This window comes from Symphalangus syndactylus, chromosome 10, assembly GCF_028878055.3.
Source record: "Symphalangus syndactylus isolate Jambi chromosome 10, NHGRI_mSymSyn1-v2.1_pri, whole genome shotgun sequence".
Taxonomy (NCBI): Eukaryota; Metazoa; Chordata; class Mammalia; order Primates; family Hylobatidae; genus Symphalangus; species Symphalangus syndactylus.
This window is the reverse complement of record NC_072432.2, coordinates 51,946,150-51,970,050: the sequence shown is the minus strand read 5'-3', so window position 1 is coordinate 51,970,050 and position 23,901 is coordinate 51,946,150. Positions and strand designations below refer to the sequence as shown.

Genomic DNA, 23,901 nt, shown 5'->3' with positions numbered 1-23,901 from the left:
ATATTTTTTTCTCCCACAGTTTATGGATTACATCCTATGCAGATGACACGTTGGATAATCTCTTTTTTTCCAGGATGAAACATATTAAGAAAATAAAATACACTCTCACAAACGCCCACTACCTCGAGATAAATAGGTAGATCTCACAATATCTCAGACATCACCTAGGAGAGAAGAAATACAATCAAGTATTTGGAAGACCCTGACAGAATACCTCAGCCATACCTCAGTCTTGCAGAGAGCAACAGGTGTGAAATGTTTTAGAAAAATAATTTCTGTTCCCTTCCCCCTTTTTATAAAGTATTCTCTCTCAGTGATCCATTCAAAAGATTAATAGCACTCATGGTCTAAAGTGCTCAAGATAAAACATGAAAACAAAAACCAAAGCACGGATTCTACTAGACAACAAAACATGTCTCTCCTAAGAATGAACAGTTCAACCATTCCAGCTTTTCGCACCTGAGAATCTTGGATTCAGTGGATTCTGAATATCCTAATGAATTAAAATTAAGATGAACCTTTCTCTTCAGTAAATTAGAGACAAATGAATTACATATTTTCAGTGAAATACATATTCCTATTATAAGTCATATAGGGAGTGGGGCTCCTAAAAGCAGGTGGCTAACTCTATCTACAACAAATATTTTGACAAGCTCCCACCAACATAATACATGGCATCAAAACAATCCAAAGGCAATTCAAACGATAGCTTCACGTTAAGCAGCTGAGGCACTGGGCAAGCAACATCTAATGAAGCTATATTTTCTCTGGAAGGCAATAGTAAACTGCTCATATTTTGCTGCTGAAAGAATACATCAGCATGAACAGATGGAAATTTAGAATTCCACAAATGGAATTACAGACATTGATTTAACTTTCCCCAAGCAAATGAAAACCACAAAATATGAATTGCTCTTTCTATAATTAAGCACATAATTAGAGTGCATCAAATTCATATCCATTGTAGCTCATGTTTCTTCCTCCTCATTTCTAAATTTATATATATTCTGAGTCTAACAAACCTACTTAGAGTTCAGCTCCACACTAAAAGCGTCTTCTATGACAGATAGTTGGTACTAAACTATTTCTCAAATTAAGCCTGCCATGGGTCACACTAGCTTTTTCACAGCATGACACATGCTGCAATAAGAAGAAACCCTAAGACTCAAAGAGGTAGCCCTTGTGTCAGGACAGATGGAGAGAACAGCTGAGGGAGGAATTCAGCCAGTTTATTAACTCCATGTGAGTAGAACAAATCATATTTAAAAGAATTCATAAGGACATTTGGTCTGAAAAACAGAATTTAAATGATGGCAATTTTAGAATGGAGAAAAGAGAATCATGATGTCTCACAGTACAATATCACTGAGTTACCTCTTTGTTTTTCTACTTTCAGGAAACAAAAGGTCACCAGTGACCTGCACACAGATTATAGACCAAACTGGTGATGGGCACTTGGGAAATACTTGGACTGATTGTCAAGTTTAAAATATACAACAAATACTATAACATATTATGGAAATAAAATCACTAACATGCTAAACATTACAGATACTTGAAATTATTCACATTGTTAATTATTCTTTTCCTCATTCTAGGATAGAGTAGTTTGTCTTACTTGTGAAAATATTTAAGGAAACTTAGATAAAATTTTTGTTTGATATTCCTAAAATGCTAGAAATGACCTCAGAAATCTTTTTGAGAATAAGCCCTTTATAAAAATCTCCAAATAGGTCTTTCCTGAGAAAACTCAATTGATGTGCTTTATCAAGTATAGTAGTGTGTTTCATTTATAAGCTTTCCAAGTTGAAATCCAAAGTAATAAGCATGTTTCAAAAAATCTAAAGAAGTAAAAATGGGGAAACTTACTAAAAGTGTGTGCACATATATAGCATCAAGAAATAAACTAGCAGTAAAATCCAAGGTCATATTCAGCATGATAGGCACTGCAGATCTTTTCTATTAATAAAAAGCAACAGAGGCTTTTTCTACCCATGAAATGTTTTTGTAAAAAAGAGTTTTCTTATTATTTTAGTGAAATGGGGTTTTTCCTTCTTAATAAAAATTTTCAAATTTCTACCAAAAAAATCCTTAAGTAACTCAAGTTTTGCAGTTTATACTTATTTAAATATTTGATAGGTATTTTCTGCCACTTGAGAGTTGCTATTAAATTTTATATAATAAACTTCACTTGCAAACTGACTTTCTTCTCAGGCAAATCAAATGACAGCAAACAAAAATAATGCCTATTAACTATTTTAAGTACATTACTGTACCCTGTGGGGAAAATCAGGAAACAAAAACGTAATTTCAGAATTTCAGATGGATTAGTTATTCAGAAATTGTCTTGAGGACATGCCCTAACCTTTTGATATCACTCATCAAAGGAAAATGTGACTCACAAAGACTTTAATCCCCTTTCCTCCCAATGGGAGATACAGTCTGTACAGAGCTGTTTGCATTTATAACTCATTTAAATCATGTCTTCCAGATACTTCAGGTTTAACTCACAGTGCTACACTCAGACTAACCAATTTAATAAAAGGATTATAAAATATTTGAAGCAAACTTATGTATATTTTATTCAATGGTTTATCTCCAAACAGTAGATATCTGCTGAAGAACTATTTGAACATTAGATGCATCAAATTCATATTCATTGTAGCTCATATTTTTCCTTATCATTCCTAAGTTCATATATACTGAGTCTAACAAAGTACATTACTTCTAGTTGTAATCAAATATATTTATAAGTCTATTCTTCACCATGTTGTTTCAGGAATTTATTATGGATTCAAGAGAATTCAGTAAAAGACAACTGGCTAAGCCACAGTTAATAAAGGTAGAAACAATGCAAACACGAACTCATTCATGGAGTAGATTTAACAGAGCAAGTAACACAGGATATTCATAATCAAATGATATTAGCTTTTACAGTAAAAATGTATTTGAGAGAATTAAAAGTCAGTGATAATAAGGAATGAGAATAACTCCTTCCCATCATCCTCAATCATGTGAACTATGCTCGAAGGCTTCAGATGGTCAATAAATTTATACATAAATCTTTAAGCTATAAATTAAATATTTGTATTTAGTTGCTATAGTAAATAGAAAGATTTAATTTATAGTTTAACGATTGTATACTTTTATGTTTAGTATAGCAACTTCAGGATTCTTTGGTTTTCAGTAATAATCTATGCATTTGGGTAACCAAACTTGGTCAGCTTGGTCAGGACTTTTTTGTTTATTTATTTATTTGATTTGATTTGATTTATTTTTTTTAATATGGTCTCACTCTGTCTCCCAGGCTGGAGTGCAGTGGTGCGATCTCGGCTAACTGCAACCTCTGTCTCCCGGGTTCAAGCAATTCTCCTGCTCAGCCTTCCCAGTAGCTGGCACTACAGGTGGGTAATTTTTGTATTTGCAGTAGAGATGGGGTTTCGCCATGCTGGCCAGGCCCAAACTCCTGATCTCAAGTGATCCACCCGCCTTGGCCTCCCAAACTGCTGGGATTACAGGTGTGAGCCACTGTGCCCGGCAGGACATTATTTTATATTCAGTCAAATAATAGTTTAAAAAATCATAGCTAAAAGTGGATGAGCATAACTTGTTAATTATGATTCAAAGCAGTTGATGCACATCTGGTTGAAGATTAGCAGATTCTCACTGCAGTTTAGTTATAACTGATTAACATTTCAAGGGACATAAGATTTCAGATTCTACAGTCAGGAAACCATACACCAAACAAGTTAATCAAGTAAGGTAGATAACTCATATTTGGAGGAGTTTATTTTGTTTCTTCAGGAGATGGTAAGTTATCAAAGATTCTCATTCAATAGAAATTGCTATTAACTATTGGAAACCTACCGAGAACAATAAAAGCAGGGACCTGTTGCTTTTTTCATTTTTTATTTAAAAATTCAATGCTGAATCACCATCATCTAGGTCAGTGTGGAACACAAAGTGTGGGTTCAGTCAATATTTATAGAATAAGTGAATAAATACTAAACTGATAACAAATAGTCAAAGCTTATGTGAATAACTCTGTTGGATAAAAAAGAGAAAAGGGTAAGAAGTGAAGAAGAGACAGAAAAGGAAGAAATAAAAAAGAGGTGAGTGAGAAGAAAGTGACAAGGTCTTTCCTAGTGAAAGAGTAGATTTACAGCAACCTAAAAGAAAACAGATGGCTGAATCCTTTCACTCCCCTCACGTACATGTGGTCCAGCATTGTCTCAACAAGATTGTAGCCCTACAACCAACAATCTAAAGAGTGACATCAACATATAAAAGGAAGAAAGTGCACATTCAGTGGAAACCCCAATGAGAAATACACTTCTGCCAAGACTATCAGGTTGGCATAGTACTTGTGATTTCTTGGCAAGAAATCATGAAATACTTGAAGAAATTAAATAGTTATTAGGGGGATGCTTCCTTCACTTTACTAGGGGAGGTCCTTGAGTACCTCTTCTGACATCTAAAGTCTTCTCCTCTCCAGAGGAATTGTGCTCCGTTCCCTGGTTACTTCTCTTTTACTTAGGGATTTCAGGATTGTGAATAAGGAAAGAATGACCTGGTAAGTGCCAGCCCTGGACACATTTGCCCACAGATGCTGTCCTCCCCCTTTCTTTAGTGGCTCTTTTTCTCAGGGGGCTGGACTCTATTAGGCCATATTCCCCAGGTTTGTCTGTCAGTTGCCTTAGGGCTGGTCTCAGCCAATAGGAGGGAGATATCACCCGGAGACACAGGGGAGAATCTAGGCCATTTCTCCCCATCCTTTTCTCCAGAAGCAGCTGTATCTCACCTGTGTTAGTGACTCTAGCTCCCATTGTACAGGCCATTACTACCTGGGCTCCAGTAAACTGCCCCCTAGCTCTCAGATTGGTAGTGGTTTCCCATTTTTGCTTATCTCTGTGTTGGTCCAAGAGTGTCTTCTTTTGACTTCTGCATTGCAATATGAGAACATCCTTATCTCTGACACCTTTAAATGCCCCTTAGGGTCTCATCTACTTAGATCTCTGATCTTAGACCACATGTCTCTCCTGACTGCCCAGCTGGTCTTGACTGCTTGGCCTACATATCTGCATTAGCTCTCACTCTGGAAGGCCCAGATCAAGCTCTGGAACCTGTTCTACTTTCACCACAGGCTTCTGATTCCCTTCTCTCTTTCTTCGGATCCCATCCAGCTCTATTCCATTCACCTCATCATGGTTGCTGGTCCTATAGCTGCTCAAAGTTGAAAAGTTGCTACTCTGAATGCTGATGTTTGCTGAACTGCAGGACAAAAGCACTCTATAATTATCTCTAAGTTCCCACTTCAGATTTACCTTGAATGGATTTTAGGCATAATAGGCATAGGCAATATCAAAATTTACATATTTGTATCACAAGAAGATTAAAAATAATGTATATTTCCCACATGATTGGTCATCCCTTCCATGCATCCTCTTTGGTAATGTCCAGTAAGATATAATGGCAGACAAGAAGATGGATAAAGTAATGTCAGATAGTAACTCTCCTCACAGGGCATGGAATCTATGATGGCCTTGTAATAAAATAGCTTCATATAGCCAGGTTAACTTGTTTCTATAAATTCTTTCACTATAGGCAAAAATAACATAATCCCTAAAGTAGTGAACTAGTAAATAATAATGTCAATTGAGCATTTAAGACCCTCTTAATCACTTTACATTATAAACAAACAGTAAATGTGTAATAGTGTTGACTATTCTGGGCTCATGTTTCTTAAGTGTTTATTTTAATTGAACTTCAGCACTAATACATGTAAGTGTTACTCTGTTTCCCAGGTTATACTCTCCCTGGGAATCTGAAGATCATGTTGTTTAATTCAGGATCTGTATCGGTACATTAAATTCCCACCCAACCCCGTCCTAATTCCCAAATTAATCTTGAGTTAGGTGAAAAAATAACAAGCAAGCTCAGCACTGGCCCTGTTTACCAAATCACCTTCCAGCCAAACTGGTTGAATTAGTTACCCTTTTCTCTTAGTCTAGTCGAGGATGTCGTGTGTCCTTAGATTCACAAACAAAACATGCCCACTCTCTCTCTGTGGTCTACATTATAGCTGGAGTACCATTTCCAGGCCTCATTTCCAGCATTCTCTTCTGGAACTTTCATTTGGCTGCCACACAGAAGGTCCTATGTCTCCTGCCAGCTGTCCTCTGGGTTCTCAAGTACCCCAGGTTCACCTACTAGAGAAAAGAATTCCAAAATGCCAGCTGCCCAAGCAGCTCTACCTGCCTCTCTGCCCTGATTCCCAGAGTAAGGTTTCAGCCATTAACAACTGTCTCTGGGCATCTCTGAAACAGAGCCTTCAACACAATGGTCTATCTGGTTGATCACCACTGGCCATGAAACTTGGCCTCAATGCCTGTCCCATCTTAGGGGATGGTTCTAATCTCAAGTCTAGCTCCTTCCTTTAGTCAAGAATTGAGGAATCATGAAGTGTCCTCTGACTCCATATGTTTGTAATAGGCTTCTTCATGATGATTTATTTGAGTTTTGATGTATTTGGTTTTGGCTGAACTCACATCTCCCTCTCCTGCTCCCTCTCCCTATACCCTTGCAAGGAACAAGAACTAAAAAATGGAGCCTTTTGTAAGGCCGTTGCACTCAGGAGCTTTCTTGAAGTGCTCTGAAGTTTCTGACAGAAATAAAGCTATTTAAAAAAATAGTTACAGCTTATGTTCCTTATAAATCCCCTTCTTCTGTGCCCTGAGAAATAGTTAATCAACTCTTCCTTAGCTTGGCATTCACCCAGATGCTCCTTAAGGCTTCTCTGTAGCTCCACTCTCAGCAGTAAAGCCACCACTGGATCCTAGCAGGGTGCCTAAGCTCAATAATCTGGTAAGAGATTAGGCAACAAAGCTTCATGAACATTGTGTTTTCTTCCAACAGGGCACAAGGAAGATATTAAACCGAGTTCCCCCCAAAATCCCCAAAATCTCCTACTGATAATCAAGATTCATGGACTCCATAATGTGTCTTTATTTTGGCTTAAACTAATGACACTAGATTCTCTTCTACCTGGCAAAGAAGAGGTAGGTATACATTAAACAGAAGAAAAAGAAAAAAAATGGACCTAAAATCACGTGGGAATTAGATCATCGTCATCACTATTCAAAAAAGAAATGTTGTGGAATATTTCTGCAATTTCTTGGCCAGCTAGTCTTTTTCACCAGACGCATATATCTTTTTCAAATATCAAAAGATAGTCAAGCTATGCATGTAAAAGTCGTAATAGTAATAGTAATTATAAGTATTATAAGGGTAAGAATAATTTATATGATTCTTACTGACTACCAAGCACTCGCTAAGCACTGTATGCACATTAACTCTTCAAAATCTCAGAATGCTATGCTATACATATGATAAGAAAGGAGAACTTTCTTAGTTTAGAAAACTGAGTTGCAGAAAGGTTAAGAAACTTGATCAAAGCAAATTAGTAATGGGCAGAGCAGGAATTTAAACCTAACTCATCTTTCATACCTATGAAGATGCAAATAACTCAACCAATTACATTTGTGTGTAATATATTTGCCCTCTTGATGAATACTGAACCAGAGTTAGAGCACCTGCTATTTGTTTCATGAAAAAGCATTGACATTATACGCGACTTGTGTGTTCTACTTTGAAATCACACTTTTTTACTCTAAACATTAATTGAATAAGAACTTGCTAATAATTTGAGCAGTTATTTCAAAATATTTATGTACTATTACTACACAGATGGATTACTCTTGAGCTTAGCATCCAATTTTTAAAATTTTCAAACTCATGTGTACATGACTAATTTTCCCTCTCAGAATTATGACAACATTCATTCATATGCTCTTCTCTCTTGATTTTTGTACTTTGGTAGTTTGGGAAACATGATAAGATAGCTCGTAGTATAACTAATAGCTTAGCGCACATAGCATATCTATACTCTTTTGACTTTTCCTCTAAATATCACCTTATCATAGTTTGTTCTTTATCCCCTATCCATTATTTCCATCCAATGAAACTTATTTTTCTTATCTCTCATCTTTGAATTTCCTTCCCTCCCTAACAGCATGTGAGTTACTTGAAAGCTCTTTGATCGGAATAAAAATCCCAATTATTTGATACTTCCATTGATTTTGATTATAAAGACATACAGGGGTATATTTTGCAAAACAGTCTTGTCAGCCCTGGCAGAAGATATATCACTATATTATAGCTTTGCCATGTGTCCATAGAGAAAGGTTATCTTATGTTAAACACATGTTCATATGCAATAACAGAGACATGAATTCTAAGGATATTGCAGAAAGCATAGCTGACTACTGATTCTAGCACCTTCAGGATCTGTCTCTTCTTAGTTGCGACCACTGTAATGCACTTAATAGAGTAATAAATTGTTCTTGCCCTAGGATCAGGATTCCCATCTCTTCACTACAACATGTCTAGATGTAAGACATGTTTACCCTTGTATAATCAAAGATCTGAGTCTAGATGTCAAGTACTTGCTTGTTCTGTATATTAACTGTCTTCCTTTTCTAGACCTGCAGCCTCTATCAGATCCTTCCACTAAAATTCATACATCCTGCCTTGTTACTATCCGTGCCCCAGCATGGCCAATATCAAAGTGGTTAAGAAAAAGGCTCCAGCTATTTTAGTATCCTAAATTTTATCTTTTCATTCTACAAAGAAGTTTTTCATAAAAAGTTAAAATAAATTTAAAAACTCATTGATACTATTCAGTAAGATTTGTTATAGATTCCAAGCAACTATCTCTTTTATAGGCAACATAATTACAAGCGAATTACAAATGCAGACTTTATGACTCTAATTAAACTCTAGGCCACAATCCATTAAAAACAGATTATACACATTAAGTTAGATGTAAGAAAAAATAAATATGCCATATATTGAGGCATAAGTTAATATGCCTCAAAATAAATGAGGAGAGACAATTTCAGATAATACATATTTATATAAAATGTTTATCAACATAACCTAAAATATTTTCTTGAATTTCATCAGAGATAAAATTTTTATACTTAATTTTCGTATACATATACATTATACTTTCTGTCACTTACTTCATTACTTCATTCCATCCCAAGAACATCTGTGCAAGTATTTCCCAAGTGTGAGAGACTGGAAGAGGTTCTATATTTTGGTTGTAAGAATATATATTAATTTTTAGAACATTATAATTAAACTCAGAAATATTTAATTGTAAGGATTTTATTTTGTAAGAATCAAATAAAACGACTAAAAATTAACTTGAGGCAAAATGAAATCTCAACATCATTGTAAAACTAATTAAGAGAGCAGATCTTAAACAAAATGTAGTGCAGTCTCCCACACTTGGGAGACTCATTAATCACTTAAGTGTTTTCTCTGAAGTTTTTAAATGCTTAAAGATTGGGTTACATTATGAAAAGGACCTGCTGAATATTGTGTCTGTAAAGTTCAATTCTACCTAGTTCTCACTGCCATCTTTCATATCTTCTCTAGTGAAGAATGAAGAAATGAGAATTATGTGTTTGAATCTAGCACCTCTGACATGGAAAAACACATGGTGAAGCAGAGGAAAGAAAACTGAAAGAAAGTGAAAATATCCTAAAGAATACCTTGGGGAAACAAACAGTATTTCAAATGAAAGATTAAGAACAAATCCAAACAAATGGATTGGAAGGTATTATGTAAAAAAATATGAGATGCTTTAGCACAGGTACTCTAAGAATTTGAGAAGCTTCTCATGTTTATGGGAGAAGGTAACATTGCTGATAGAAACATTTAAAGGCAGTGCAGAAAGGAAATTCTCATCAGGAGGCCTATAGAACACACATGGGCAACAGCAAGCCCCCCTTGCCCTGCTCAGCCCTGGATCCATACAGAGGAAAGGAGATAGGTAAAGATGAAAGAAAGAGGTTGAATAGAAGATAGTAAATGGTTGAAAAATATTTTTAAAATAGAAAGAGTTATGCTTCTGAGAAGATTCTCCATGTCTGGGTATCAGACATGGAGATACATCATACTGATCAACCTGAAGTAATGTACTTACTGAAATACCCACTTCTAGTTCATCTAGTTCATGCAAGGTTTCACAAAGCCACCAATCGTCTTATAAAAGCTTTCTAACTGAAATATTCTTAAGTATCACATTTTACTAGTGGCAGGTATCTTTTCAAAAAAAAAAATACAAGCTAAGTAGCTTGTCCTCTGTTGTTTCCTACCACTAAGTTTGCATTAGAAGAGACTGGCAGTCAAACACACAAGAAGAAACACAAGTATTGGCAATTTAACAGAAACAAATGGTAGTGTCATGGACATCTAAGGTTTGTTGGACTAAATCATACCCTCTTCTAGTAAGTCCTGAAAAAATGTATTTAAAACATATGTTGAAGAAAATAGCTTTTAAAGGGGCAGATAATAGGCTTTGGACTTAGAAATTTTATAAAAATCCATCGTGCATTCTTTAGGCTTCTAGTCCTATTCAGTTTTTGCTATGAGCTATGATTTGTTTGTGGAAGCAAAGTAAAGGCAGCCTATTTCTTACCGCCTCCACTTCGGCTGGGTCATACCAGACGTTGATGTAGGGATGCTGTAAGGCATCGTCCACTGATATTCTTTTTGCTGGGTCAATCACTAGCATCTTTGACAACAAGTCCCTGGCTTGGCTGGCTGAAACAATAAATGAGAAAAACAATTAGTAAGATTTTGATTTCAGTAAGGAAATTTGTTGGACAGAGAGGAAATTTAAGAAAATAAAGTATGGAATAGTATCTTGCTTCCAAACATCAGATAAATCCCTTGATGTGATGGAAAAGAAAATGCATTTTACACCTGTTTCTTCGTGTCTCTAAGCCTAAGGCTTCATTCTGAGGCTCTCCAAGGGTTGTAACACTTTGAGTATACAATTATTCACTCAAACTTCCTAGTAAAATGTATCAACCTGGAGAGTTTATGTAAGCAAAGTCATCTTCTTTGGTAACCTGTATGAATATAGGATAAACAGAATAAAGAGCACAGAGTGCAAATGCATGATGTTCAACAAATGTGTGGACAGCTGTTTGAAGTTAATCAACACGTGTCTTTATATTCTTATTTATACAATGGAATTATCAGAATTTTAGTATACAAATTGACAAGAGTTTGTATCATACAAATTTCTTTTCTTTTTGTTTTTGTTTATTTATTTATTTATTTTTGAGACAGGGTATCCCTCTGTTGCCAGGCTGGAGTGTAGTGGAATGATCACAGCTCACTGCAGCCTGGAACTCCTGGGCTCAAAGGATCCTCCCATCTCAGCTTCCCTAGTAACTGGAACTACAGGCATGCACCACCATGCCCGGCTATTTCTTCTTTCTTTTTTTTCTTTTTTTGTAAAGGTAAGATCTCCCTACATTGCCCAAGCTGGTCTCAAACACTGGGCTCAAAGGATCCTCCCACCTCAGCCTCCCAAAATGCTGGGATTAAAGGAGTGAGCCACTGCTCCCAGCCACAGATTTCTTATATACATAAAAACAATCAAAGAATTGATGTGATAGAAATAATATCATTCAACTACTGAATTTTATTTTAACATTCTGTAATCATCAGGCATTTTTAATCAATGGAATCATGACTTGATGAAATCCAGTAGTTAAAGACTGAAGCCAGTCTAATGCTACACCAGACACTAATGAAAAACTCTATATTATGTAAATGTTATCATAATTAATTTTATGGTTGTGGGCAGTAACACTTTAAAATTACATGGTGATAGTCAGCATATTTATTTAATAAGATTGTTAAAAGACACATTAATTTTAACCTCTAAAGATATGTAAATTTTTAAAATTATTCTACTTTAAGTTCTGGGATACATGTGCACAACGTGCAGGTTTGTTACATAGGGATACACATGCCATGGTGGTTTGCTGCACCCATGAACCCGTCATCTACATTAGGTATTTCTCCTAATGCTATCCCTCCCCTAGTCACTTACATAAAGTTTTAACAGAAATGAATATCTCAAATCAATATTGTTACTCAACTGATCTGAAAGTTGAACGGTGAAAATATTCAGTTTATTGTAAATATATGGTAAAACATCAAATGAAAGAGAACACCACGTTGGCCAGGATGGTCTGTCTTGATCTCCTGACCCTTGATCCGCCCGCCTCGGCCTTCCAAAGTGCTGAAATTACAGGCTTGACCCACCGCACCCGGCCCTGAATATCCAGACAATTCTAAAATCCATGACTACTCCCCTTTGTAGGAACGATCTTTGAAGAAATATCTCTTTAACTTGAGGCTGTGCCAATTAAAGAATTGATCAATGTTTTAGGTGATGGGTTATGCTAATTGCTCTGATTTGACCATTATACCTCTATATATGTTTCAAAATACCACCCTATATCCTACAAAAATGTACGATTATCATGTGTCAACTAAAAATAAAAGGAAACAATGAGAAAGAGATAGAGGTCTCTATACCGTGTGCTTGTTTGGCCCGTCACCCTCATAGTTGTCCTCAAGTCATTCCTGAAGGGCATACCTTTGAGTTTATTGTGCTCGGAGTCCGCTGGGAAGAGGGAATCTGGGAAGAGCTTGGGGAAGGTGAGTCCCGCATACTTGGGCCGATTCTCCACATAGTTTCTTACTGTGGGTTGCAATTTCTTCATGAATTCTGGACATGGTGTTCCTAGTTGTTCAATTACCTTGTTCCACTGGTCAATATCTGAGAATTGAACAGTTAAGGGAAAAAAGAAGAGCAGACCACTAGCCTTTCAACAATTGGGAGACTAACTCTTCTCAAAGTCCTCAACAGTCATTAATGCAACAGGAGTTTTAATAAGCAACAAAGAATGAAAATATAAAATCAGACTTGTCAGGCTATGAGTCTTCTTGAAATTTTAAATTCACTTTTGAGATTTATATACTTTTGGAAAACTAGCAATTATTTAATAAAATAAGATATCATGAAATAGTCTTTGGGGTGTACAGATACAAAGTCATTCAAATAACACGAGATGAATCTCATATTCTGCAGATAAACTTCTATATAAATCATGTGCTTCAGAAGAAAAATATATAATGACACATCATAGTGACATTTTTATCCCGAAGTTACCTCAATTATTTATATTTTTAAAATGACAAGTACACAAATATTTTAGATTATATTCATTTACATTTTCCTAAACTACCTTTAAGATATTTTTTCTTCTGTAAAAATCTGGAATTTTTTCTATTTTTATGCATATCAACATAACTTTTATAGTAAAACAACTCATTAGTTCTTTGTCAGATTCCTAAAAATCATATTTATCAAACAAAGAAGCCACCTATTTCATACCTATTGTTTTACTGCTGACATCACTGAATATTGTTTTCAATGAAATATGAGGGTGAACAGAGGAATATTCAATTTAAAACAATAGATTTCTATCCAAGTACATCCAAGTTTAGAAAGTACATTAAGCATGGGGAATACCACAGAAAAAAAATTACCTCTCTATGAAAATTAATACCCTTTTAAATTGGAGCTAGCTCTTTTGGCAGACACACTCAATGACGGAGATTCTCTTTTTCATCTGTCATTAATATTCGATATATCAGAGACTTGATAATGATAAACACCATCTACTCTGAAGAACCCACTGGAAACAACTTATTCAAACAGATTTCCTCGCCATGTGTCAGTGAATAATAGAGATCTTGGAAATTCCCTTACATCCAGTACTGCAAGCAGTATTCTCCCCTACATTGCTTATTCTTCTACAACTCTGTTCTTTGGTGTTAAGTTAGTTAATTCATTTCCACTAAGGTAAGGTGTGACAGTTAAGGGACTCTTACAATAATATTACTTTGCTGAAGTTTGTCAAGTCTTTACTCCTAGCTATTCAAGAGGTTTGGACCGAAAAAAGATTGTCAGTCCTGATTAAAGATAAACTTAACTGTATTCAACAAAAATAAATATATAATACAAACACAGTAGATATGAGATTCAACAAAGATAAAATCAAACTGATTTGCAAATCCTCCTCTTCCTCCCTATAATCTGGCTGAATAAAACTTAAATTACTACATATTCTGTCAGTTATTGGAATAAAAAATATATAACCATGGCCTATCAAGATATGAAATGAATGTGGGAAAAACAATATTCCTTTATAAAGCAGTAGCAATAATTAAACAAGAACATGCTTTGATAGAAGCTCATCTAATTATGTGCATGAGAAAATACAGTAGTAATTCAGAATCACTAGAAATAATGAAACTAAAACATTGTATAAGGTTAGAGTTACAAATTACTCTTAGACAAGAGCCTGTATTAATACTATGGATATAGGTAAGCTGTAAGTACTTAGACATACTTAAATGGAATACATTAGTGTAGTTAAATAAAACCTAAGTGCTTGTCATTATAAATTATGAAGAGACATTTTTTTAAACAGTTAGGTTAGCATGCCCTACCAAGCTATCATTTCATCATTGATCAAACTTCCTCAAAATTCTAACCACTCGATGTCAAACTTAAAATAGAGGCAAAGAAGATGTCAGATTTTCTGTAAATAAGTCATTTAACAAAGTTGGCAAAATAATCCCAACACAGTATTATATCCTAATTACATTTGCTAGAATTATAAAGATATACAGTAAAGAATTGATTTTAAAGTAGTACTCCCAAAACAAAAAAAACTGATATTTTTATATTAAAGTTTAAGGAGAGTCAGATATTCAGGAATTTGTTAAACAAGAATTGTTAAAATGTTTCTTTTAATAAATCATAATTAGAATCTAGAGACACATTCAGTGCTCTTTCCTACCTTAGGTTGCTTTTAAATGAAACACTGTTGTGATACTTGATGCAATGGTTTACAAAAAGAAGGGTGGCAAGAATCTTTATCATTGTCAATGAAATAGTTACATGTTCATACTGCAAATCTGAGTTACAGTGATCTTTAAAAGTCTGTGTCTTTATTTTAACCAATCCATGTCAAGATTTTTCTTCCCATAAACATATGTGTGTGTATCTCTAGATATGGTAAGTACTTGTTTTCTAGATGTTCATAGAATATGAATGTGAACAACTATGTCCAATTTAGTTGAGCACATGATTTTTCTTTATAATAATAATTAACCTAACATGAACCAAGACTGGAAATCCTATTTCCTGTTTCCATGTTCGGTGCTTGTTTCAAGTATTCCAGTAAGAAAAAGAGTAAATTTGGAATTGATATGGTAAAAAATTGCTTTAATCTGGCCATAAAATTAATGGTGTGTTTTGTCACAAGCAACTCTCTTAAAGAATGTTTCTGAAGCCCCTTCCTTAGTCTATCAGGCCAACATATTCCTGTAAAACAATTAATTTTATTAATATTTTATATAGAAAATAAGGTGATTTTTAAATGGGAAAACAGATTTCCACAATGATTACATTTTTAAAGTACATAAAATATTAACTAGATTTTATGATTATGTATTAATTGTCAACATGGTAAATATGTTTTTAAAGAATGACCAAAACCATTTTTTGTAGAAGAATTTATTTGCTTTAGAATACCCATAAATTATCATTTTTATACCACATAGAGTGAGGATTTACAGATCTTAGCCCTGTGAGGTTATCAGAAAAGCAATAAGTATATTTGTTTTTGTATTTTTGATGTGCTGTTTCAGAAATTATCACCCTTAACATAAATTATGAAATGCATTGAATACAAATGGAAAAATGGCATTTAATAAGAATTATTTGACAGTAAATCACCTGATATAATTCTAAATTGACTACATAAAAGTAGAGTTATATTGTAAGAAGTTCAATTTTATAAGTAGGGCATGATGTCCAGATAATGTACAAATGTGATTATTACTAAGGTCTTCAATAAATAGTATTATAATAGAATAAAACAAAGTAAATATGAATAGTAAAAATGAGTATCTGAAATCCTAAGATTGAAAATTTTTCCAATTAATATTATCAATTAGCTAATAACTTATATTTCTTTTTTTTTTTTTTGAGACGGAGTCTCGCTCTGTCGCCCTGGCTGGAGTGCAGTGGCGCAATCTCGGCTCGCTGCAAGCTCTGCCTCCCAGGTTCACGCCATTCTCCTGCCTCAGCCTCTCCGAGTAGCTGGGACTACAGGTGCCCGCCACCACGCCCGGCTAATTCTTTGTATTTTTAGTAGAGACGGGGTTTCACCGTGGTCTCGATCTCCTGACCTCATGATCCGCCCTCCTCGGCCTCCCAAAGTGCAGGGATTACAAGCGTGAGCCACCGCGCCCGGCCTAATAATAACTTATATTTCAAGCACTTCTCTTACTTTAGCTTCCTTTGTTAGGGAACTTTCTAAAACAATAATGCCTTGAACATAATGTATGAAAAGGGCAATTTTGGGGCCTCTCATTTGCACAGGCCCCTTATAAGACTAATCCTTTTCTGCGTATTGTGGGTCAAAATTATGAACATAATTTATGCCATCCACATTTAAGCCTTCAGAACTTACTAAGTGGAATCATAAGGAACTATTTAGTGGCCTCATCCAATTGTTTCCTTTGAATGACTGTATCTTGTTTGTGTTTTCTTCTATCATTGATTGCTTTTTGTTACTATGAATGTGATTTCCAGAGCTAACACCTCATAGTTTCTGACTTGCTTTCTACTCTGCTCTAGGCCTTATATCCAATACTTCGTGCAGAAATTCTCTGACTTCTCTTTGCAATTTAAAGAACATCAGTGTTTATCTCTAAATTCTTAGCTGTGTTCCTAAAGATAATATTGCCTAATAGCAATGTCGGTATAGAATAGTTCCAGGAAAGGCTTTTATCATGCATGCCAAACAGCTGTTTAGGCACAATGTTGAGTAAGCTTGTGTGGCTTTATATTAGCTCTGTAGGAAAGAATTTTGTGATCAATCAGTAATGTCTGCAAAAGATGCACAATAAGGAAATTGAAGCACATGTGCCATGTGTTAAGCATCATTATATTAAACTGTGGTTCCCAAACTTGAATATTCGTAATGCAGGGAACTTACAAAAATACATATCCCTCCTCCCTACTCATTGTTCTACAAGATTCTGAGTCCACAGGTCTAGGCTGATATCATAAAAAACACTAGTGGTAATTGTAATCAAGGATGGGATTATATTTTGGAAAATACTAATGTAGAATACACTAAAAAGTCTCTTGTGAGTTACTAAGTCCAAATGTAAGAGTAAAATACTAACATGTTTCAATTTTATGACACAAATTAGAATAGGATCAAATTCACCAAAAGATTATTCCACACCTGTTTGTTAACTTGGGGGTCATTCAGCTGAGAATACTTGGAGAAACAAAAGTGCTAATCTTTATTTCTTTGCCCCATGTAATTTTCCTGCAAAGGCCATGGGAAATTATAGTAAGTGGCACATGTAGTCTCCCAGTAGAGGGAGAAGAATTCTGCCCCTCATCATCTGTGGGAGAACTGAAATTGTACGCTGCTATTACCTGGGGAGTAGTACCCATGGAAAGTACTAATTATAGTTCTTTGTGATTAAATTTGTTGTTAAAAGAATTTTTTTCTAAAAACAATAATAAAGAAATACATATGTATACACACACACACACACACACACACAAACATATGACAGAGTTCTGAATCTAGATTTTCATGGTTATGTTTCTAATTGTTTTGTTTCTTTAAAAATGTTTTTAGGGGCCAGGGACAGACGCTCATGCCTGTAATCCCAGCACTTTGGGAGGCCAAGGCGGGAGGATCACCTGAGGCCGGGAGTTCAAGACCAGTCTGACCAACATAGAGAAACCCCGTCTCTACTAAAAATACAAAAACAGCTGGGTGTGGTGGTGCATGCCTGTAATCCCAGCTACTCAGGAGGCTGAGGCAAGAGAATCACTTGAACCCATGAGGCACAGGTTGCGGTGAGCAGAGATAGCGCCATTGCACTCCAGCCTGGGCAACAAGAGCGAAAGTCTGTCCCCCAACCCCCCCGAAAAAAGAAAAAGAAAAATGTTTTTAGGGTATTTTTTATTTGAAAATGTTCTTTTCCTCTCAAAAGTCCTTGTCAGATTCTGAAACAGGAAATATGAATAAGTGACTTAATGAACAATTGTAACTAACATCTGTTTTAATTATAAATGAGCATAGGAAGAGGAATTATAAGCCAAAACATATCTAAAACATGTAGCTGGCAAATTAAGTAAAAGGCTATTTGTACACTGACACTAGCACATTGCTAGTCTTATAATAAGGGACATGGAATATCCAAAGGCTAATGTTTGAAGCATGATATAAATCTATTCACTATTATAATCTATCTTTACTTACAAATCAAAAAATGGAGAGACATGTAACATACAAGCAAATCCAATATATATTAATATGTGTAGCAATGGCAGAATTTTCATTAAGCTATTGAAGGTTAATCTTTGGGGTGTTCCATTTGCACAGGCCTTTTACAAGGCTAATATTTTATTGGTAATTTTATTTTTTGTAAATAGCACCCACCTTCAGTTTTATGATATTCTGACCTCAAAAATGCTGGATTTGATTCTCTCAGCATGTGACAGTATTTTGAAAATGAGAAGAGGCCTTGGAGATCACGTAATTTGGCATCTCTATTTTAAAGCTGAAAAATATTAAAGTTCTTTTCAATTTGGTAAATAATTATAGACAAAGAAGCTAATACAAACACCCTACACTAACAGAAATATAGAATCTACTTAAGAGAAATTTAAGGACACTGTACTCTGTTCTGTAAGACCAAATCAGGAAAGTTACTATCACTTCTGTATATAATACTACATACAATGGAAGTTAAGAAGAGGCAATCAAGCTTATATGAGGTCAAGAAAACCTGCCACTTAAAGCATATTTGAAAAAACTTTTGGTATTTAAATTTAAAAAGGAAGATAGAAGTAATCCCTGCCCTCATCCTAGCATTTTGGTCTCTCTTATTCTGTAGCTATCATCAACTTCTTCTGGTATTCTGCACCTTTTAATGTAAATATCATGGTAATAAGAATTTTTGTCTGTTTTGTTTACTAATATATCTCTGGAGACAAAAAGTACCCAGTACATAATAGGTGCTCAAAAATATTTATGTTATAAATGAATGTCTATTCTATGTCCAGAGTTTTGTACAGACATAATATAAAGAATGGAAAAAAAATATTCGAAGAAACGACAACTGAGAAATTCCAGTAATTGAAGAATCTAGGAAACAATGACTCTCAAGGAAGATAAATAAGAAGAAATCCATGCTTAGTCTCATAGTAGAGAAACAGCAGATAATCAAAGACCAAGAAAAAAAATCCCAAATGAAGGAAAAGGACAGATTATCTCCTAAAATGACTATTACACTGACAACTCTTTGTTCACCAGCAATACTGTAAAGAAAAAGCAAGTAGAATAATATCTTTAAAATGCCAAAAATAAAATAAACTTCGATGTAAAATTCTATATCTAACTAAACTATATTTCAGGTAAGGGGACTTCAATTAAAATAAGAGTTTTATTATCAAAGACTCCACTAAAGATACTTCCAAAATACATACTTTAGGAGAAAAAAATAATAATCTCAAAATAAAAGGTCAAAATGTAAGAAGTAGTGGTAAGCCAAACAAATGGCAATCATAAGGGTGAATCTAAACAAACTACCTTTATGCAAAAAAAATCATAATATTGTCAATTTATGAGCCCAAAAAGAAAACTAAAATACTGAACATAGATAGCATATTTAAGTCAGGACAACAACTACCTAAATGAACATGTGCCAAGATCCTTTTATGTTCAGAAGAAAGATTAAAAGAATCATCTTAATTAAAATACCATTTTATACAAAATTGAGCTTTAAATACAACTCCAAAATAAATACCAATAGGGATCTTTTTTTTAAAGTTAGTAAGCCAATTCTAAAATCTTAACAGAAGAGCAATGGTGCATTAAGAGTCAAGATAATTCTGAAGATGACAAGAATGAAGGGTATTTACCTTACCTGATATAAGTGCAGAGCATACATTTATATTCATTAAGAAAGGGTGTTCATGATGCAGAGATAGACAAACCAATGGAACAGAATATACAGCCCAGGACTTAACATCCCCCCCAAATATATAGAAACTTTATTAGAGAGACAGAATTATAGATCTGTGAAGAAAGAGTAAGTTAGTTAATAAATGAAACTGGAATAAAGTAGGACCTTCCTTCACACATACATAAAAAAATCAATTCCATGTGGACTAATGGTTTAAATGTAAGAGACTAAACTTTAAAATATTTCCAGTAAAGTTATAGCACAATATAGTGTTATAAAAGGATTCTTAAGACATAAAACATATAAATTATAGGAAAAGACAGATTGCCAACTTCTGAAATTATTATAAAATGGGAAAATAATCCAAATACAAGAGGATATTTGCAACACATAAAACTCACAAAAATTAGGTGCCAAATTATATATGGAATGTCTACTAATCAACAGAAAAAAAAAAGCACAATAGAAAAAAGTGTGTTCATTCTTTGTTTTATAAAAAAGATATTTTACCAGGAGAAAATATTAGTGGCCAATGAACATAGGAAAAGATCCTTAGCCTCCCTTGTAGACAAGGAAATGTAAATTAAACCTCCAGTGAAATAGTATTTTATATCCAAGGGATTGGTAACAAATTTAAAAATAAATATGACAATGGCAAAAGTTGATGAGAATGTGGAGCAGACAACTACATATATAAACTGTTACCCTAGAAATCAATTAGTTGTTACATAGCAAAGTTTAAAAGGTGTATGCCTATGACCCCAGGCATTTATTATTATTTATTATTATTATTATTATATTATACTTTAAGTTTTAGGGTACATGTGCACAATGTGCAGGTTTGTTACATATGTATCCATGTGCCATGTTGGTGTGCTGCACCCATTAACTCATCATTTAGCATTGGGTATATCTCCTAATGCTGTCCCTCCCCCCTCCCCCCACCCCACAACAGTGTGATGTTCCCCTTCCTGTGTCCATGTTCTCATTGTTCAATTCCCACCTATGAGTGAGAACATGTGGTGTTTGGTTTTTTGTCCTTGCGATAGTTTACTGAGAATGATGGTTTCCAATTTCATCCATGTCCCTACAAAGGACATGAACTCATCATTTTTTATGGCTGCATAGTATTCCATGGTGTATATGTGCCACATTTTCTTAATCCAGTCTATCGTTGTTGGACATTTGGGTTGGTTCCAAGTCTTTGCTATTGTGAATAGTGCCACAGTAAACATACGTGTGCATGTGTCTTTACAGCAGCAGGATTTATAGTCCTTTGGGTATATACCCAGTAATGGGATGGCTGGGTCAAATGGTATTTCTAGTTTTAGATCCCTGAGGAATCGCCACACTGACTTCCACAATGGTTGAACTAGTTTACAGTCCCTCCAACAGTGTAAAAGTGTTCCTATTTCTCCACATCCTCTCCAGCACCTGTTGTTTCCTGACTTTTTAATGATCACCCTAAGAAAACCTTGCACATGTGCTCTTATAAGCCTATATTCATAGTACCATGGTTTATAAAAGAAAAAAAAAAACAATAAAATTCGTATATATTCCAAAGTCTACTTATAGGATAATGGGTTAGTTATAGATACTCATAGACTGAAACACTATTCAGCAATGAAAATGAGTTAACTATGTCCAGTGCATGAACATGAATAAATCTAAAAAATATAATGTTAACTTTTTTAAAAAGCAAGTCACAAGATAATGATGACAGTATGGTATGTAAAATAAATTATACTAAACCATAGATTGCTTAGGGATAAATATGCAGGTAATAAAAGCATAAGGAAAGTCGCAGAGATAGTAAAAACAAATATTTAGAACTGTGGATAACTCTGTGTAGAAAAGGAAGGTTGTGGCGGGTGGAACACATAAAAATATTTGAAAGTATTGGTAATGGTCTATTTTTTAACCTGAGTGGCAGCATATGTGTGTCTATTTATTAATCTTCTTCAAAAACTATGCATTTAATAGTAACTCACTTGTTTAATATAAAATATTTTATAATTTCTTAAGTAAAAATATCAGCTATGATAAAATTCATTACATCTCCCCCTCCTTCAAAATTATCCCAACAGTTAAATTTTGATTCGTTTGTAGAGCATTAAAAACACATTTGACTGAATAAAATTCAATTAATATATATGTAGGAGTTCAGTCAGGGTGGTGGGAAAAGTTGTAAGAAAAAATTATAGGGAAAGACTCAAACCTTCTTGGAAGGCCAGGAGGTTTTGCAAAAGCTTCGGAGGAGAAATGGCTGAAGGCAGCCAAATTCTGTTATCCACAGCCTGAAGGCAAAGGGTAGATAACAAGGGAAAGGAACTTATCTAGATAAGTTGGTTTACTTATGTCTCTAGAAACCAACCTTTGATCATTCCTGCACAGGACTGCTCTCTACTCAGGTGGTTGGCAATGTAAATTACCCACAAACTGTGTTTGCTCCAAGCCTTTGTCATTAAATCCGTACTAAATAAATGCAAGTGTTACTGGCTTATGGCTTATGGGGGCTGCACTCTGGGTTGCACTGCACTCTCATTGGTGGTGCTAAGGGGTGCAGTCCCCCTAGCCACACTGTCAGGCAAAATACCTGTGTCAGAGTATTGGTATTTTGTCATTTGGATTTGTCATCCATCACTCAGCCAGAGTCTGTGGGACAGACTTGGCACATATACTTAAAATATCTACTAAAAACAATGTGTTAAACTTTTTTAGGCCCAAAAGATAAAAGATATAATACCTTTTTAACATTTTAAGTTTTGTTCTTGAGTTAGTTCATATATTAACAAGACATGTCAGGGAGGGCAGAGCAGGATGGCAAAATAGAAGTCTCCACCAATCATTCCCCCTGAAATGACCCCAATTTAACAACTACCTACACCAAAAAGCACCTTCATAAGGACCAAAAATTAGATGACCACTCATAGTATCTGGTTTTAATTCCACATTGCTGAAATAAGCACTGAAGAGGCAGGAGAAACTGTCTTTAATTGCCAGCGCCACCCCTTCCCCATCCCCCAGCAGCAATTCTGTGTGCTGGGGAGAGGAAGAGCATAGCATTTGTGAGGAAATGAACTCAGTGCTGCCCTTGTTATAGCAGAAAGTAAAAACAAACCAAATTCAGCTGACACTCGCCCACGGAAGGAGCATTTAAACCAGCCCTAGCCAGAGGGAAATCGCCAATCCCAGCAGTCAGAACTTGAGATCCCACAAGCCTTACCACTGCAAGCTAAACTGCTCTGAGGCTGAGAATAAACTTGAAAGGCAGTCTAAGTCACTAGGACTGCAACTCCTAGGAAAGTCCTAGTCCTGAACTCGACCCAGAGTCAATGGACTTTTGGGGCATGTGACCTACTGAGATACCAGCCAGGGCAGCTAAGGGAGTGCTGGCATCACCCCTCCTCTACCCCCATGCTGCATAGCTCATGGCTCCAAAAGAGACCTCTTCCATCCAGATGAGGAGAGCAAAGGGAAAAGTGAAAAGAACTTTGTCTTGCATTTTGGATATCAGCTCAACCACAGTAGGCTAGGGCACCAATCAGAGTTGTGAGGCCTCCCTTCCAGGCCGCAGTTCCCAGATGACATTTCTAGACACACCCTGGGACAGAAGGGAACCCATTACCTTAAAGGGAATGACCCAGTCACATCAGGATTCATCACCTGCTAACTGAAGAGTCCTTGGGCACTGAATAACCAGCAGCATACCCAGGTACTATGCTGAGGGCCTTGGGTGAAATTCTGAGACTTGCTGGCCTCAGGTGAGACTCAGCACCTTCCCAGTTGTGGTTACTATGGGGTGAGACAAAAAAGCAGAGGGAAAGTAAAGGTACCAGGTTGGCCACAGTGTGGGTAGAGCGCCAAGCAGGCTCTTGAGTTACC

General features: G+C 35.3%; 1 protein-coding gene across 7 annotated transcripts in view; it reads right to left on the bottom strand.

The window, feature by feature from the left end:
* The window catches only part of MAPK10 (mitogen-activated protein kinase 10), a 327,807-nt gene that overhangs the window by 42,084 nt on the left and 261,822 nt on the right, over positions 1-23,901 (bottom strand). For all 7 annotated transcript variants that reach the window (XM_055297095.2, XM_055297099.2, XM_055297097.2 and 4 more), the window contains 2 exons: positions 12,533-12,715; positions 10,550-10,674 (listed from right to left, as the gene is read on the bottom strand). In XM_055297095.2, the coding sequence (XP_055153070.1) occupies positions 10,550-10,674; positions 12,533-12,715 (308 nt within the window). The remainder of the gene's footprint in view (positions 1-10,549; positions 10,675-12,532; positions 12,716-23,901) is intronic.